Source organism: Neopelma chrysocephalum, unplaced genomic scaffold (assembly GCF_003984885.1).
Source record: "Neopelma chrysocephalum unplaced genomic scaffold, ASM398488v2 Primary Assembly neopelma1_98, whole genome shotgun sequence".
Taxonomy (NCBI): Eukaryota; Metazoa; Chordata; class Aves; order Passeriformes; family Pipridae; genus Neopelma; species Neopelma chrysocephalum.
The window spans coordinates 4,578,187-4,596,979 of NW_020897761.1; the positions used below are offsets into that span (position 1 = coordinate 4,578,187).

At 51.3% G+C, this 18,793-nt stretch overlaps 2 protein-coding genes across 2 annotated transcripts; both read left to right on the plus strand.

The window, feature by feature from the left end:
- Window positions 1-237: 237 nt before the first annotated feature.
- Window positions 238-1,310, plus strand: CUNH1orf226 (chromosome unknown C1orf226 homolog). The gene is made up of 2 exons (XM_027694706.1): window positions 238-522; window positions 622-1,310. The coding sequence occupies exons 1-2, from the start codon at window positions 266-268 to the stop codon at window positions 1,112-1,114; spliced, it is 750 nt and encodes a 249-aa protein (XP_027550507.1). The 5' UTR covers window positions 238-265; the 3' UTR covers window positions 1,115-1,310.
- Window positions 1,311-3,285: 1,975 nt separating this feature from the next.
- Window positions 3,286-18,319, plus strand: UHMK1 (U2AF homology motif kinase 1). Its single transcript, XM_027694662.1, has 8 exons — window positions 3,286-3,626; window positions 4,801-5,093; window positions 7,823-8,014; window positions 8,797-8,891; window positions 9,824-9,900; window positions 13,228-13,326; window positions 14,260-14,348; window positions 14,808-18,319. Exons 1-8 carry the CDS (start codon window positions 3,335-3,337, stop codon window positions 14,952-14,954), a joined length of 1,284 nt encoding a protein of 427 aa, XP_027550463.1. The 5' UTR covers window positions 3,286-3,334; the 3' UTR covers window positions 14,955-18,319.
- The last annotated feature ends 474 nt before the right edge of the window (window positions 18,320-18,793 follow it).

Below are 18,793 nucleotides of genomic sequence, written 5' to 3' on the forward strand. Positions count from 1 at the left end.
TGGCAGTGCCAGCCTGGAGCCCTGGGCTCGCTGCTACCCTGTCTTGCCCCATGCTGTCCCCCATGCATGCAGTGCCCTGTGCAGCCCTGGCATGGCCTGGCTGCCCACAGCCTCTGCAGGGCTGAAGGAGCAGCCTCCCTGACCCCAAGATTGCATTCCCATGCTGCTGGCAGGCAGCTTCAGGCCAGCCGCCCTTGCTGGGATCACCCTTGCAGCCCAGCTCACATCCCGTCTCTGTTCCCTTCCCTCTCCAGTGGACCAGAGCATGTTTGAGAACACCAGCGCCAGCACAGCACCCACCCCACGGCCGCAGCACGTCCCTTCCTCGGCGGGCACTCTGCCACAGCCCTCCCGCCCCGCCAGCAGCCAACACCTCCGCAACCTGGGCAAGGCCATGGGGGCCAAGGTGAACGATCTCCTGCGCCGAAAGGAGCCCGCTGGCCTCCCCAGTGTGGGAGCGATGGAGGCAAACGCCGGCGTGGGCGCCATGCTGGGCACAGCACAGCTGGCTGTCGAGGACGGGTGAGTGTCCTGCATTGTGCACCCTGTGGCAGGGCCACTGGGACAGGCTGGAGAGGCCTCAGCATGGGGCTGTATGTGACTTTCTCTCTGTGCTTGCAGGGCTGTGGGGCTGGACGCCTTTCCTCGGCTGGACCCCCCGCCCCCCATCACCAAGAAGCGGACGCCACGTGCCCTGAAGACCCCGCAGGACATGCTCATTGCTCCACAGCCAGAGGAGACCAGTTCAAGGATTGGCACAGAGGAGCCTCCAGAACCACCCACAGCCCACCCTGACATTGCAGAGGAGCAGCTGGATACGGGGGACCCATCCCCTCCAGAATGCCCTGGGCTGCCCAGCACGACAGGCACCCCAGAGCCCAGCGGGAACCAGCCCACTGGTGCCCTACCCGTGCCTGACCTCATCCATAAGGGCAGCCAGGAGAGCCAGTGGCGAGTGGGTGAGAGGGCCACCGAGATGTCACCCCCCACAGAGAAGCCCTCACAGAGACCAAGGCTGGAGCATGAGCCACCAGGGAGCACAGGGCGGCCAGAGCCACGTACCCCTGGCTGGGAGGTGGAGGGGACCCACCCTGACTTACTGTCCTTTGAGTAGCAGTGGGGGAGCTGTGACAGGGGCACTGTGGGGGCTGGCTCTCCCAAACACGTCTCTTGCTGCCACTTGCCATTTTTGGGGTCTTTATTTTGGGAGAGGGAGCCCCAGTGTGGAAGGAGCCATTGCTGCCCCAGTGTGGGGCGTGGGAAGCCACGACAACCTGCTTCTCCCCAAATTCCCAGGAGGGGCACAGCCTGTCCTGGGCCTGTTCACCCTGGTCAGTGCCAAGGTCCTGTCCTGCCACGGTGTCACTTACCACCCTATCTGCAGCCAGGAGCCATGCTGAGCTAGGGACCAAAGGGGTGTGTGCGGGCAGAAGTGCCAGTCTGCCCCAACCCCATCAGCTCTGCTGGAGTGAGTGTCCCACACTGTTGTTCCCCATTTCTGCACTGGCTGCCTTGGTCTAGAGGATTTCCCAGCTTATGCCATGTGCTTGCCAAGATACCCTATCCCAGGGTGTCAACAGGCTAACCCAGCTCTAGTGCTGGATGCCAGGGTGCTGGGAAGGCAGAAGTGCCGAGGACCTTCTCCAGGTGATGACCCCATGGCAGGACTCTGCCCAGTGCCATCTCTCTGCAGCAGAGCCCCAGATGCAGGAGACCTGCTCACAGCATAGGCTCCAGTGCGGAGCAGAGCTGGACACTTGGGACTGCACAGGTCAGCAGGCTCTGCTGCCAAGCTCCTGTGAGACCCCCTTCCCCACTTATTTCCTGGTCTCACCCCAGCCATCATGGACAGGACCGCCCTGTCCAGGCAGGCAGCCCACTTCGTGTAGGCCAGTGTCACTATGTCAGTGGTGTCTTTGTGGGACACAAGAAGCCACATGGTCCTCTGATACTGCTCTATGACTGTTACCCCACGAATTACAGGAGGGGTTAGCCAGCCTGTGGACCCCTGGGCCAGCGCAAGGAAGCAGTTATGAGATGGAACTTTTTGCTTAGAGCTTTTATGTACACCTTTACCACAAAAGTGGCTTTGAGAAGAAAAGCTCCAAAGCCCAGATTTGGGCTGGAGGAGGCAAGGAGCTCATGGGTGGGCACTTCTGCTTGCAGTTCCTTCTGGGCCATGCAGGGTGGCTGGACTGAAGAAATATCTTCCACCACCCAAAGCCAAGTTGTACCACTGAAGGAGGCTGTGAGCATTTGTGATCCCTTTGCCTTGGGAGCAGCCACCCATCTCCTTGCTGTTGTCGTGGTGGTGCCATGGTGATGCTGGGGTTCTGAAGCTCTCGGCCCTGGGAAAGCCCTGCTCAGGAGCAAAGGGGACACACAGATGCACAGAGCCCGTGGGGTGCTCAGGTGTGTGCAATGTGATCACACTGTGCATGGCCAGTGGCACCCCAAACAGGAATCTGTGTATGTGTATTTCTGTGCTGCCCAGACCTGTGCTGCACTGTAGGTGTTGATGGAAACCAGGCTTTGTAGCCCCTCTCTGAGGAACCAGCATCTTCCATCACTGCAATCCCAAAGGAACCTTCCCCTTAATGGAAGGGTCATCACACTCACAGCCAGTCCAGTACTTCTATTTATGTTGTCAGGATGTGTGTGTGGCTTGGGACAAAAGATACAGATTGCACAATAAATTTTTTTTTCTTTTTTACCCACTGACATGTGGCAGTCCCTTGATGGGCGGGGACCCCCTGCACCAGCCTGGCACCTGCACAGGGGATCACTATCCCGGCAGACCGGTCCGGTGGAGAGCCGGGGGGTGCTGGGGGAGTTTGGTGGTGCCCAGGCTGAGAAGGGAACGTGGCTGCCCTGCTGTGCTTGGCATTGAGGGGACGGGAGCCCTAGTTGGTGTCTGGGATGAGGAGATGTGACCCGGGGTGTACTGAGGATGCTGGAGCCCGCTTGTACCTGGTCGGAGGGGACCAGACGCCGGGAGTGCTGAGGGCTGCAGGGACGGCACCCCGGGGCTACTGAGGGTCTGGGACCCGCCAGTGCCAGGTGCTACTTAGTGTGCTGAAGACCGCCTGTGCCCCGGCTGAGGGGCCCAGACCGCGCCCAGTACCAGGGGTTGCTGAGGGGCCCAGCCCGTTCCGGGCGGACGGGCCGCGCCCCCCGCCCCGCCCCGCTGGGGGCGGTGCCGCCGGCGGTGCCGCCCCGTTTCCGGTGCCATGGCGGCTGGAGCGCGGCCGCGGCCGGGACCGGGGCCGGGGCGGCCCGCGGGGCAGCGGCGGGGCGGCGGCGGCGGGAGGGCGATGTGAGGCGGCGCGGAGCCATGTCGGGGTGCGCGTGGGGCGCGGCGCCGCCGCTGCTGGAGGCGCTGGGCCGGCTGTGGGAGGTGCAGGCGCCGCTGGGCAGCGGCTCCTCGGCCTCGGTGTACCGGGTGCGCTGCTGCGGGGACCCGCGGGCCCCCCCCGGCGCCGTCAAGGAGTTCGTGCCGCCCCCGGGGCCGCGGCCCGGCCCTGCTCGCCGCCCCGGCGCTCGCCCGCCCGCCGCCGACTGCGCCGAGTACGGGTTCCGCAAGGAGCGCGCCGCGCTCGAGCAGCTCCGCGGGCACCGCAACATCGGTAACAGCACCGGCACCGCGACCCGGGCACCCCAAACCCCCGCACACCGGCAACCCCCACGTCCCGGCACCCCAACCCCGGCACCGAGCAACCCCCACACCCCGGCATCCCCCGCACCTCGGCCCCCCGCCCCGCAGCCCGGGCACCCCCCGATCCTCCCTCGGATCCCCAAACGCCTCTTTTCGGGGACCCTCGCGGGCACCCTCTGTCCCTATAGCCCCCATCTCTCCCCCCCAGGGCAAACTGGTGTCCCCAAGCCTACCCCTCCAGCCAGGGAGGGGAACCCCCAGCTCCTTTGGGAATACGGGCATCCTCGCCCCCAAGCCCACCCCCGCTGGCAGGGCATTGTGCTTTTTGGGTTGGCACCCCTGGGTGGGCAGGTTTGAGGGCCCTCAGCATGGGTGCCCCAAAGCAGCCTCGCTGTGGCGGGTGCTCCTGGTACCCCACCCCTTACCTGGACACGGGGTTTGCAGGGGATGTCCCCAGGGTGGGCAGGAGAGACAGGCATCACCCTTTGTATGGGCAGAGAGGGTCACTGCAGGCAGGGCACCCCTGAGTCCTCCTTTGGGCAGGGTGCCAGAGCTGCCCTGGCAAGAGCCATGCTGCCTATGGGGCAGCAGTGGGACAGTGTGTGCCTGCTGGCCTGCCTGGTCTAGGCTGGAGCTCCTGGGCTGCCTACACAGGTGGGAATGAGCTTGGAAAGGGAGGAAGCCTATGTATTTTAGGTGGCTGCTGGAAGCGCCCTAGTTCACCCACTGATGCTGTTTTTTTGTTGGTATGAAATGTTTTTTAATGCCATAATGTGCCTGGGCAGCCAGACAGAGCTTGGGTCCCACTGTGCAAGATTTGTCACAGGAGAGAGATCAGCATGTCTCAAAAAGAGTGGCGCTACATCCAGTTTGCCCCCCTACTTATCCATGTCCCAGATTGTCCTGAGCAGGAGCACCCAGCCCTGTCTCTTTAGCAAAGCCTGGTGGGGTGTTGTAAGACCGACCTGTCCTCTGAAGCCCGTAGAGGTGACAGGGCTGGTTTTCCCTTGCTGCTTCCCTCCGAAGCCTGATTCTCCATCCCTCTGAACATCACCCGTTACAAAACAGCTGGGCTGCCCCTGCAGCTGTGGTGGTGTGCAGCGGTGGAGGGGGATGACCGATGCCTGTCGCTGTGTCTCCTGCAGTGACTCTGTATGGCGTGTTCACCAACCACTACTCTGCCAACGGCCCGTCTCGCTGCCTGCTGCTGGAGCTGCTGGACATCAGTGTGTCCGAGCTGCTGCTGCACTCCAGCAACCAGGGCTGCTCCATGTGGATGATCCAGCACTGCGCCCGAGACGTTCTGGAAGCCCTGGCTTTCCTGCACCACAAAGGCTACGTGCACGCAGACCTCAAGCCACGCAACATCCTGTGGAGTGCAGAGGAGGAGTGCTTTAAGCTCATTGACTTTGGACTTAGCTTCAAAGAGGGGAATCAGGTTTGGAATGTGCTACTCTTGAAGCAGATGGCTCTGTGTTGTGTGGCTCTGTGATGCTTTCAGGTCATGAGTGTAGGACTTGGCATGACCTGATCAGAGTAGCTGAGCTGGTGCTGAGGGTTTCCTGGAAAAGGCTAGAATGTTGTCTGGCCCCAGAAACAGAAGCTCATGTTCCCATCTCCTTGCATGTCTCTGGTTTCTGTTGATGGCTTAGCCTTTGTGCTACAAATTCCAGAGTTAATGATGCACTGAGAAAAGTGGTGTCTCAGCTTCCTGGGAAGTTTGCTAGTTTTTGCATGGTCAGACCAGTGGGAGCACCCAGAAGTGCAGAATTTGCTTTTATCATCCCTTATCATGGGTAGTAGGAGTCCAGGCTTCACCATTAGCTTCCCCAATCAATTGTGTTATCTCTGGCAGTGTCCTTGTGCTTGTCTTTACCCTAACTTCAGCAGCTTCCCTTTTTCAGGAAGTCTGGATGTTTCTTTCAAGCCTATGCTCTGGTTGTGGGTGGGCAGTGTCTGTTCTTTACTGACATGGACAATCTCTGCCTGTTCTACTCTGCTTCTCTCATTTGCTGAGCTTTCTGTCTCTTATTGCTGTCACTTTTTCGTTTTGGCGATACTGAGTTTTGTAAGTTTGTTCTTGTCCATTTTATTCTCTTCCGTGGCTTCTCATGGAAGCAAAGAGCCTTGGGAGGTTCTACTGTGGGCTTGATAGAGCTTCCTTTCACCCCTCCCTCTCTCAGTAAAGCTTTTCCATCAGGTAGCCTCATAGAACATTTGCCTGTGATCATTGGGTGATGGATGGTAAGTCCAGTAAGCAAGCTTTAATTTTTTGGTTCAAACTTTGTCCTGGCTTGTCCCCATTCCATGCACGCTTCTCTTTTAGAGGTTTTAAATTAATAGACTTTTTTATACTGGTTTACCTGGTATTAACAGTACAGCTCACTGATTGTGAATATCAGAGGGTTGTGTGGGTGACCTGTCTCTGAATTCTTTGGTACAGGAGCTGTTTTTAATGTTTGGACTTCTTAACTCCTCCATGTTGTCCTCAGTTCTCCCACGTTCTTGGCTGAGTTTGTGTTGGTAATCTGTTGCTGTCTATCAGCAAAATACATGCTCCTGGTGTCCTGTGTCTAATGCACATATTTTTATTTAATTCAGGTCTGTGTTTTGCTGCTTGCTCTGTGAGTTGCCTCGTAATAGGTGATCAGTTGTTTTATTTGCTTCCATGGTTCCTTCCAATCTGCTTTCTTTGGGCTGAGTTTCCTTTGCCCTTTCTCACAAATACACTGGCTGCGTGGGGTGAACCGTCTGACCCTGCTTTGCATGTGCACCAGGTATCAGCGTCTCCTCCCGCCCCTGCCTTGGGCAGCAGCCTACGTGCATGATTTCCTTATCTGAGTCAAAGACCATGCTACTTTTATGTATGACAGTCCTGCCAAGCTTATCCTTACATCAAGTTTCCTGCCATTACTGTTTTAACAGAGAATGGCTGTACATACAGCAAGGTCTCAGCCACTTGCAGCTCTCAAAATGCTTTAGGTTATAGGAGTGACATTTCATCTCACTCTTTTCCCTGGTGCCATTGACCATGGTGTTTTCTTTATCTCTGAATGTTGTTTGGTGGGGCTGCCAAATTGCTGCTTTTGCCATGCTGGAGGTTCTGCTCCTTGCTGATAGGAGGAGGGACACTGATGAGCAATTTGTGTATTTATTTATTTTTTTTTAGAGTTCGTAAACCACTTTTGAGCTCTGTTGCTGGAAAATGTTTTCTGTAAAGTATATTTTCAGTCAGGGAACCAGATAATCTTGGTTTGACTGTATTATCCTGGTAGGAATTCCCAATCCTGTGCCTTATCCAGGAAGTAAGCTTGCATATTCTTCTGTCATTCTCTGAGTGTAAAACAAGCCCTCCCATGTTAAAAAGACGCAGCATGCAGTTTGTCTTTGTACACTTGGCTGGACAAAGCCACAGCTGACTGACCAGGTATTGCCTGGGAGCCCGAGGCTGGACTGGAGCCTTCAGAGCAGCCCCTCCAGCCAGCACTTGTGTGGTTTTATAATTTCCTGTTTTCTTTGAAGCAGGCAGCGTATGGGCATTTTCTTTTGCTGTGCCAGCCACGGCAGCTGGGCAGGTATTGATTGCTGCAGCACTTGAGGCTGTGAGGGGGAGAAGGAAGAGGTGTGTGGGAAGTGCCTTTGATAATTTCCTTGTCTGAGCATTAGGTGCCTGCTTCATTCTTTTAACATTTTGTTCCAGAGAACATCAGCACTTGAATGATGGCAGCAGTTACTGATCCTCACTGCTCAGATAGGGCTGTTTGTGCTCTCACGCAGCTGACGTGGGAGCACAGTGTGGGTGTTCGACTCTTCTCCTGAAATTTCTAGCGTCTTCTGTGCTCAGGAGAGGCTAAAGGGCCAGTCTGCAATGACATCCAGCCTCTTCCTCCCAGCAGTGCTGTCTTTCAGAGAGGGCAGATGTTAGTGGGATGCCTGCTGTTTTGCTGGGAGATGTTTTCTTTTCCAGACAGTCTTGTTTTTTCCTCGGCACAGCAGTATAGAGAGTTGAACTCCCTGCTTTGCACAAGGCTGTACAATGCTCTCTGTCAATTTAGCAGTAGTATTTTGGGGCCCCATTTGGAAGGATAGCTGTGAATTGATTTAAAGATAGAGTGGAGAGCATGATTCCGGAAAATTAACCTTTTCTGTGTGTTTGGTCTCCCGTAGGATGTGAAATATATTCAAACAGACGGGTATCGGGCTCCAGAGGCAGAACTGCAGAACTGCCTGGCGCAGGCAGGGCTCCAGAGTGAGACAGAATGTACCTCTGCTGTGGATCTGTGGAGTCTGGGAATTGTTTTACTGGAAATGTTCTCAGGAATGAAACTGAAACATACAGTCCAATCTCAGGAATGGAAGGTGAGTGAGAGAGAGCTGCTGAGAACATTCTTGCTTACACCAAACAAGTCCTTGTTCATAACCTGGATTTGTGAGGTAGCACCTGGCATCTAGATAGTGTTTCCAGGATGTTTCTCTAATCCTATTGCTTTGAGGATTAAGGTTCCAGAGCCTTAAAGACACACCCACCCTGTGGGACTGGCATCTCTGAATGCTGCCTGTGTTCAGGTTACTGAAAGGTGAGGGTTCCAGGAGTCTGTGTTTGGAGCCTGTGTCTTGCCTAGATTTGGTAGGCAAGTTGTCCTGGTTGTCGTTGTGGCACAGGAGGAAGAAAAAGTCAATAGCTGATGTTTGTCAGCTAGTTCAACAGCACAATGACAGAGGAATTATTTGCTGATTTTAGTTTAATGTTAGCTCTAATTTGGGGATCTTTTTGTAAGTCTATATCCTGAGAAAACAAGAGGAAGTCTCTGTGTTGTGAGCCTGTCCTCTGTTTTGTATGAAATAACCTTGTTTTGTGTTACCCTTCCCAGTAAGAATATCCTTTCAGCATCATAACCTCCACAGTCACAGCAAATTTTCCTGCATATGGAAATTTCCAGCTTTTGCACAGGCAAATGGGAAAAGCTTCATTTAATGTGAGCCCGCTAGTTTAACATGTGAGGCTTAGACATTGGGGATGTCTCACAAAACCCCACAGTACTACAGCCCTCTGCCATCCAGTCCGGAAAATGGTGGGATGTTGCAAGCTTTGCACTGGTCTGGTTTTTACCTCCCTAATCACTGTTTCTTTTTCTTTGCAGACAAACAGTTCTGCCATCATTGATCGCATATTTGCCAGTGAAGGGGTGGTTAATTCAGCCATTCCAGCTTATCACCTCAGAGACCTTATCAAAAGGTATCTTACCATATTTGCCTACTGGTGCTTAAAGATGTGCTCTGTAAAGTGAAGCCTGTAGCCTTGCTCTTGGCAACTTAGAGCCCACACTTAACACTTTCTTTTTTTTTTAAATCTCCCACTGTACTCATAACGAGCGCAAGCATTATCAGAGATGTTTTGGTTCCTCTGATTTTGGCACAGTTTGGAATAAGTACGTAAAGAGTATCAGTCATGATGTTGATCATTTGCTCTTTCAGTGCTTAGCACTGAAAGCCAAGAGGTTATATTTGGAGAATGCTGAAGACTTTGCTGCTTTGGGGGAGTGTTGTCAGAAACGAGGGAGAGGGGCAGAAAGTGCTGCTCTCCACTGCTGTCAGGATTCAAATGCACTTGTGAAACTCTGCTGAGAAGTCTGCCAAGGGGATTGTTTTCACTGTTCTGTGGCTGTGCTCTGAGGCTACAGAGTGAATGAGGACACAAGTGGGCAGAAATAGTATTGGGAGCCACTGGTAAAACTGAGTAGGGCATATTCTCAGGCAAGCCCATGGCTATTAGCTGCTTTGAATCCCATTTGTGGAAAGATGTGGGAGCACCTTGGAGTGTGATAACTTTCATGAGACTGCATGCATGCCTGAGATGTGGGCTGAATGGCCTGGGGAGGTCAAGCTGGAACATGCTGTGTTCCCTGTAAACTTGTAAGTGAGCAACTTCCATTTTCTGGTGCTGAGAGACATCAAGAAGGAAAGCCTGCTCTGCCATATACCCAAAATGCTTTCAGGGGATCCTTCTGGTGTGCTTCAGCCATGGGTTGGAAGCTGTGCTTCTCACTCTTCTCTTTGTACCATAACCACCCCAAAAATATGGTACTCCTCTGTACTGGCTTCCACTGAGTGGAATTTGTCTGTGCAGGAATGTCCCATGCAAGAACATAAGTGTGTCTTCTCTTCCAGCATGCTTCATTGTGACCAAGGAAAGCGAGCCTCCGCTGAGAAGGCTTTGTGCAGCCCGTTCTTCAGCATTCCCTTTGGTAAGCTGTGTGTGTCGCTCCTGCTCACGGCTCTCAGCATGTGCTGGAAGCAGCACAGAGTACAGTTCAACTGTTGTTTCTGGTTCAGGCCTCATTGCTGCTGCTTTGTGGCTCTTCCCAGCCCTCCGTGGTACTGCAGCAGGCAGGTCAGAGTGATGCCTGTGCTCTCAGTGCTGCCCTGCCTCTCCAGCCCCGTGGGCTGTCACTATTCTCTGGCTGGACTCCTGTTAAATTCTGACCAAGAGGGTATTGGCAGCAGAATTCATCTGAGGGGACAGAAATAACCAAGATATTTACCTGATATTGTGACCATTGAGGTGTTTTTGAAGAGTGAAATGCTATTTATGGTGAGTGAATGGGTTTTCTTACACCAAGTGTTTCCCACTTGAGAAATCGCCAGGAATGCGAGTGACTAAGGCAGTGGCTGGTGGTGGCATGTGCTGCTGCCTCTGCATAGGTCAGACAGTTCCAGTGTGTTCTCAAGGTGTGAGCAGTGACTGGCCTGCCTGTTCTGGTGCCTGTGTGGCAGGTCACGGACAGATGTCACTGTCACTTTCATCTGACCTTTAAATTTAGTGAAATAGAGGTGTTTCCTCAGGACCTCCCCATGGGGGTTGCAGGTGGTCAGCAGAAGGTGGGCTGAGATCTCCCTGTTTTCTGTTCCAAAAGCAACAACACAGTAGCATTCTCCAGAGCTTGTCTTCTTTCAAGAACACCAGTGAAGAGCTCTGCATCCAGCTTTTCTGCAGCATAAATTAATGCTTCAGGCATCCAGCTTCTGGCTGGGCTAGGAGTTCCCCTGGAATCTTAGCCCTGCTTTTCTTAAGCTCCTTGCTGTACCTTGCAGCAAAGGTCACTAAGTATTGCTTCTTATAGATACTGATATTTCTGTGTATTAGGCAAAGATAACAACTCATTCCTGTTTTCAAACTTCACTTGCATCTCAGAGACTGGGACTGTTGTAATCAAAGCTGCCTTCCATGGCTGAACCTTGCAGCCAGTAGTGCTTTAGAGCAGAGGGAATATGTATTGGCAGTGCTTTCTGGTCCAGTTTTAAACACACAGACCTCTAACTGTACTGAGGAAGGTGCTTCTGTGGTTAGTGCTATGAGTTTATATAAGAGCTTCCATTTTTCTTAGTTCTCTTTGCTGGTTCTTTTCTTTGCCAAACTTGTGCTTATGCTTGTCTGCACAAAGAACCATTTACTGTTGCTTTCCTAGCAAGTCAGAAAATGATCTGTCATTGCCTTTCACTTGGACACAGCTTTTCTGTTTAGAGCAAAGACAGATGAGAATGGCTTTCCTTGTCATTTACAGCCAAGTCTTGACTTTCCAGTTCATCAGCTTCTTTCCTGTGTTGTCGGTGTGGTTGGTGTCACCTGGCATTTGAAGAGGAGCAGAGGGACTGGGTAGAAAGTACCTCCTAAAGCAGAGGAGTATTGCTAGAAATGCCTTTGTCACTTGGGTACAAGAATACCAGATGGCTCTGAATTCTAAGTGTTGGTTTGTCTCCCTCTCTGAAAAAAAACATATGAAATGAAGGACAAATTTACCTTAGTGTCTGTTTCTTCTCCCGGGTAGCAAGTGACAGGACAAGAAGAAATGGCCTCAAGTTGTACCACAGGAGGTTTAAATTGGACATTAGGAAAATTTTCTTCACTGAAAAGGTTGTCAAGCATTGGAACAGGCTGTCCAGGGAAGAGGTGGAGTCACTATTCCCAGAGGTATTTAAAAGACGTGTAGATGTGGCATTTGGTGGTGGACTGGGGACATTTGGTGGTGAACTTAGCAGTGCTGTGTGGGACTTGATCTTAAAGGTCTTTTCCAAACTAAATGATTCTGTGAATAAAAGGGGCAGCATGTAAGACCAAGGTGACACTTACATGTTCTTTCAGTCTCCAATTCATCTGCTGTCTCTTGGTTGCAAATAGTCCTGTGGAAGAATGGTCCTCAAAGTTCACTTGGAGCTGGAATATGCTTGGTTATCTGAAGGCAGCACTTTTCTTCAAAGGGCTGCCCTGAGTGCTTCCTGGCATCGTCTAGACTGATAAGGCCTTTCATACTCTAAGCTTTTCACAAGGGCTTTTCCATGTCAGTAGGAGGAGATTTACAACATCTGTGCTTGACTTGCATCTTTTCTTGGACTATGAGATCAACATCTTCTGTCTGCACCTTGCGAAGATGTCAGCTCCCTCATATGCATTGTGTGCTTAGCTTGGAAAAGTATTTCCTAGGAAATAATAGCCAACCTTGCAAGCGTGGTTAGAAGGCTCAGGCTGGAGAATTGAAGCCATTTCCCTTTTCTGTCCCCTCTCACTGTCAAGTGGGAGAGCTTTGAAGTACTGCTATTGTGTTCAGCTGCTGTAGCTGCCAAAACAAATAAACACATTAACACTCTCTAAGTACTGCAAGTTGGGCTTCCAGATCTTCTGCCAGTCCTGTCCAGGAACTGTGAAATCAAGCTTTTTTTCTTGGAGAAGTGACACTGTCCCTGCAGCTTTGAGTTTATAGAGGATATCCTCATTTTTGCCATTAGCCTTTCCACCTTGACTGTTTCCTTCTCCCACAGTGGTATCTATACTACACTGTTCTGGGCTGCTTGTTTTCTAGAGCCAAGTGCCCAAAGTGTTTCATTTCTGCTCCTATGAAGTTGTTCACAGGATCACTGCTCCCCCACCTTGTGGCCATGCCTAATTCTACAGCACTGCATTATTTAAGTAACCAAGTAGTTTTCCCTGCTTTTGTTGCAAGATTGTATGGTGGTCTTCAAAGCAGTGGGTTGCAGTTGGTTTTTGAAGAGGGAAGGTCTACATGGTGTTCAGGGAAGAACTGAAGGATATTCTAGGGAGATCTGAGGCCTGTGCCTTAGTATAACTTAAGAATTGGAGTTACAGAAGCTGGCCAGCCTTTTTTCAGCTTGTCTGTTAGCAGTAACAGGAGAGGCAAGTTGCACAGTAGTTCTTTCATCTTCTCATATCTCCACATATATGGGGTAGTTTGTTCAATGAGCATAGCTCTTGAGGTCACATCAATTTCTGAGACTGAGCTAAGTAGACACAACTCTAGTCTTCATTTAAAGAGCAATTTCAGGTGCTGGCCTCAGAATAATTGTAGAGTGCACTGAACCCATGGAAGAGTCTCTCAGTGCACAGGTGAAGATAAGTTGGAAACAGAGAATACAGACTGTAAATGCAGGTAATGGAGCAGAGAAGCAAAACTGTGCTGCAAAGAGCAGTGAGTGCTTGTGTATCATAATGCATTTTGAGTCAACTTCCTGTTTTCTTGCTCCTTTGATTTCTTTTCTTTAATTCTTTGGATGCCAAACAGCTCCCCATATCGAAGATTTGGTGATGCTCCCCACGCCTGTGCTGAGGCTGCTAAATGTTCTAAGTGATGCTTCTCTGCAGTGTGAAGAAGAATATGAAGGTTGGTGCAAGCCATGCAATTCCCATGTAGCAATGTTGTCTTACAGACTCTGTTTTGTTTGCCTCTGGGGATGTGAGAGCAAGCAGGTGAGCAATTAATAGGCTCAAGAACAGTAAACAAAGAGTTTTCGGCAGAGATTTGGTACCAAGTGGTTCAACTGCACCAATAGAGAATAGACTAAGAGACAGAGAGAAAGCAGGGATTGTAGGAAGTTCCTGAAGGATCCCAAATTTAAAAACAAACAAACAAAAAGTTTATTTTTATTTTCTTCTTTGTTTAAATGCCTGCAGACTTCATTGTGTGTTTGTAGCTCTGAGCTTCCACTGGACATGTACAGGACTCTGGAGTTCAGTAGCACACATCCTTAAAAAATTGCTAATGACTTATCCAAGATCCCAGCAGAGAACTGAAATATCTCATTGGAGTTCTTAAACTGTGGTAGATGGCCAGGCATGTTGGTGGAATTTGCATTTCTGCTTGCTGTCAAATCCTTGTGAGTGGCGAAAGCTAGAGAGCTCTGGGAATACAAGTTTAAAGGCCAGGTTCTGCTCACACAAAGAAGGGCTTGTGGCAGCTACTTTAGTTCCCCTCCTCCCAGTGCCATAGCAGGCACTCGTAAATCCCAGATGTTTTAGCTACTGGAAGACCAGTCTTTGTGTGCAAGGAAGAGCACTGTGTGCTCCAAACCCTGCTCATGGAGGTTCACTGCCTGGAGGTCTGTGTTCCTGAGCCTCAGTTCAGACACTTCCATCTCATTACGTGGCCATTAAGCAGCATAAGCTTCTGCTGTGGCACTTCATGCTTGTTTATTTTAAATTGAGAAGAAAAAACTATGTGTTGACTAAGTGTTCTTTATGTGTTATCTTGCCTTCATTTGTTTCTTGGCTCGTCGTAGTTTTCAAGTGAAAGACAACCAACTCTTTCCTTTCTCAGATATCCTGGAAGACATAAGGGAGGAGTGTCAGAAATATGGACCGGTGGTTTCCTTGCTTATTCCAAAGGAGAATCCTGGTAAAGGCCAAGTAAGTGAACGGAGGGAAGAGGCTGTGTATTCCTACATGCACTCCATGTGCTGCAGGACTGCTGCTCAGTGCCTGGAAATCTCTTGGCTGATGGAAGTGCTAAAAATAAATGGCTATTTTGAAGGACAGCACAGGTTCCTTCCTAGTTACGTAAGGTTGCCCAAACAGCTTTAGCAGAGGGGCTGGGATATGGGATGAAAGTGTAGAAGCTAATGGGTGGGAGAGGAAATGTTGAGGTTGTAGAGCATTATCATACTTTCTCCTACCTTACCAAATGAGGAGTAGGAGATGAAATCCCAATTCAGAAAAGCAGGTCTTTCCTTTTTAGCTCCAATGCTCTGTGCTCAGCCAAGGATGGAGGGAAAGAATTTGTTCAGGAATGGTTTTCCCAGCTGTGGGGTGGGAGGGAGTGAGTGGCATGGTGCACTGGAAGTCCTGTTTCTCCTCTCTCTCTTTCAGGTCTTTGTTGAATATGCAAATGCTGGTGATTCCAAAGCTGCCCAAAAAATGCTGACTGGAAAGATTTTTGATGGCAAGTTTGTTGTGGCTACGTTTTACCCACTGAGTGCCTATAAGAGAGGATATCTGTACCAAAACTTGCTGTAGGCAGTAGCAACAATCAGGAGAGTTGTCTTGCTCCTCTTCCTCACGTTTTAAAGTTGAATGTGCAAAAGATCTTCCTAGCCCTGCTTTCGAGTCATCTGTGAAGGAGAGATGCGAAGGACTTGAATGGGCTTTGAAACCTTTACTGCTGCTTTGTGATGTGCCGAGGAGGCCGGGATGGCTTTCAGCGTGTGCCTGTGTGCGTGTTGTGCTTGCTCATGTGCAGGGGGCGTGTGGCTCTGCCCTGGTGGGCGCTCGCATGGCAGGAGCGGTGACGGTGGGAGCCCGGCAGGCCAAGCAGACCTTGGCAAGCTCTCTTCAGTGATTTGCAGTGAGACCAAAGTCTTGGCCTTGGCACTGGACTTGGCTCTAGGGAGAGGGTTTCTCTGTTAAGCTTTCCCATAACTCCAGTGCTGGGGAGGAAGAAGAGGAAGGCTTCCCTGCTTTTTGTTGATACCTATAATAAATAAAGAAGCAAAAACACCATCCTCTCTAAAGCAGACCAGGAGGACTTTTGAGTCTTCTCATCACGTAGAGCAGAGGGAGGCTGTGAAATCAGATCTGCTGAGCCTATGGGGTTGCCCTGTCACCATGAGCCAAGCAGAGCCATCCAACTGACCTGGCACAGACATCTGTGCTGAGGCAATGAGACGTGGATGACACTGTCTGTGGGGAGCTGAGCTTGCTTGTATGCCTGGGGTGGGCCAGGACTGGTGGTGGATACGTGGTCAGAGCAGTGGCAGCCTCAGTCCCCACACAACCTGTAAGCACTTTGTAGCCTGAGGTGATGTGAAAACCCTGCAGTGTGGAGTCATCTTTCTAGCACATACCCTGTGCTGGCACTGATGCTCCCTAGCTCTGATGCCAAATCATCTGTAATATGTAAGCGTCTTTAGGTGATGTTTTTGGAAAGGAGTGCTACAGCACGCAGTATTCTTTGTGTCTCAGCAGGACTCCTGACCTGCGAGTCTTATAAGAACAAATATTTGTCTGTTGTAGGTCCCATGCTTGGCTTTTCTGTGATGTGCGTTTTGGTTTTGCATTAACCTATTAGAGTTGTAGATTAGAAGCACTGACACTTTTGGTCCTTCATAGGTTACACAAAGGGCCTGAGGCAATCTGAGATCCTGCATGGAAAGGGCTTAATCAGTCATCAGACTTGACTGGCCAGGAGAAGGTCTTTCCCACTGTCAGGGACAACAGCCATGTGCTTCGGGGGAAAAAGCACTGGGCCAGCAGCATCGCTGCTCCCCCCAGAGCACGCTTTGGTCATGTAGCTGCAGGGCTCAGGCAGACACTGCACAGCTGCTGGTGTGGGGTTGGCAGTGACTTGTTTCCCAGGGGTGTCCAAACCCATAACCCAGCAGAGCCTCTCCCTGCAGGGTGGGCACTTTGCTCCTGATGAGCACAGGGGGAAACAGCCCCGCTTAGAGGGTGACCAGCTTGTGGCTGGTGGTGGCTTGTGACCCTGGTACCAGTTTTAGTGAGGAGGAGAGCCCTCCTGAATTCTTTTCTCCAGCTGAAATACTTGTGGGCAGCTGCCTGAACCATCCCTGACCTTCCCTGGAATAATACCTGAATTACCTTGCAGTTTACTGTTTGCATCTTGCAGATGCTGGACTTGTTGGAATCCTGCACTTAAAAGTTCCTCTTGATTTTTTGCCCTGTGTGGTGTGTTAGAAGATCCAATGTCTGTAGCATTTCACGAGTCTGAGTTCCATTCTGTGCTGGTGTATAGTCCTGTCTACTGTGGCCCTTCCCAAACTCCCCCTGAAAGGACCAATCTCTGAATTCTTCTGTTGCCTTTGAGATGGTGGGCTTGCCAGGGAAAAAAAAAAGCCACAATGAGTTTTAAGGTGTGATTTGCTGATCACATTTTTCTGGGAATGATGCTTCTTTGGTGTACATAGCCGTTAACCAGCTTTGGGGTGTGTGATTCATTGCTTTTAATTTAACTGTCCTTGCAGTGAAGCACCTTTTAGTGTCTGGGAGGAACTGGATGATTAACTGGGTGAGGGTTTTTCCTATGTGAAGAGCAGTATTGGTAGGCATTGACTGCCCTCCTCAGCTCTGCGTTGTTGCTGTCCCTGAGGGGCTGAGCCAGGGGTCAAAGCACTTTGGCCCAGACTTACGCATGTTGAATGCCATCATGTCAGCAGCATTAAGCTGGCAGGGACAAACCCGAGAGTTCCTGCCCTGCTGAGTGATACCCACGTGGGGACACAGGGAGCTGCCCTGGATGCTGTCACCTACAGCAGTACCAGGACAGGGAGATGTTGAGGTGCAGGTGCAGAACTTGAATGTGTTTTAAGTTCTCACGTGCATTTCTCTAGGACCGTGAGCTGCTCTGTCATCTTTCAAGCATATCTCTTTTTCAGTCAGAATTATGCTTTGGGATTTTCAACAAAAGAGCTGTGCCAGGATTAATCTTTAGAGAGGAGCTACAGCCTGTTCCTGCAGCATGGTAGAGCTCCTCCACTAGAGTTTGGATGGGGTTTTGTTCAGCTGCTTAGGACTTACATGAATCCTCCAGATGCAAACTTCTGCTACCAGGTCTTTTTCTCCTGATGTTCATTGACCAGTCTTGGGCACTGAGCTGGGCAAAAACCCCAGAGCTGCTTTTCATTTTCCTCCTGGCAAGAGCTGAAGATGCTGATCTCTGTCCTGTCACTGGATCCACCCCTCTGCAGGCTGTGGGGTACAGGAAGATTTCGATGCATTTTATTGTTATTCCTCACCCTCTGCCTTCAAAGACTTTGTCCCAAGATGAGGCTTACTCTGGTGTCTCAGCAACCTAGTGGTGACTTGGCATAAGTTTTAGCCCTGCTAAAACCTGTGAGTTTCTTAACTCTAGATTGTATCTCAAGTGTGAGTGGTGATTCAGTCCAAGGTGTCTGTCGTGGCATGTGCCTGGATGGGCCTGGCTTTCCTTGTCTCTAGATTACTGCCTGCTTGAGGTGCAGAAGTGTTGAGGCTTTCCACTCAGATGCTTGCTGGGTTTCCTGGTCTGTGCTGCTCCCTCCCACTAGCCCTTGGTGTAGCACCGACCTATGTAGTCCTACCTTAGTCGTAGGGTAACTGGTGTTTAAGTCACTGGCCAAAGCACAAGTCAGATCTGATTTTAGCTGTATTCCTAATTTTATTCTCACTGGTCTTCAGCCTCCTAACAACATAGCCTAAGAACGGGCACCGTGTTGCACCCGGGTTGTCTTTCCAGAGGGTTCAGTACACTTCCTCCTGCTGTGCCGGATCCTGTAACCACGTGCCTCCCTTCGGGTTAGATGTCAACTGTTGTATCCCGTCATGCACCCTTGCTGAGCAGATGTGTGCTTGATACAGGTGATTAATAAACGATGCTTCAGTAGGAAGTGGTTGTGCAGTGTGCTGTTCTTGTGGCACTGATGGTGAAAAAACACATAGCTGGGCAAGTTCTCTGTCACCCTGCGCCAGTCTGGGGGGACAGGGCTGTGACCTGGCCATGGTGGTGGTGGTATTTGTGCTTGGCTGTTGGAACTTACTCGCCTTGTGCGCCAGCAGGGCTGAAAACCCCGGTGGGAGCGCCGGGGTGACCTCTGCCTGGCCGGAGTCCACCGTGTCCCCTCCCAGTCACTGGAGGCTCGGCTGCTTGCGGCAGCACTGCCTACGGACACCTCACACGGGCGTGTTCCTCGCTCGCTCTGGCATAAGGGCTTCCGAAGGGATGTCATCCGGGGGGGAAACCACTCGGTGACGCAGGAGCCTTGCCGGGAGATGATGCGGGTTGCACAAGGTCCCGCAGCCGCCGGGGGGGCCGCGTGGGCGGTTCTGCAGCCGCGCTGGCACAGCCCCGGGGCCGTGTCGCA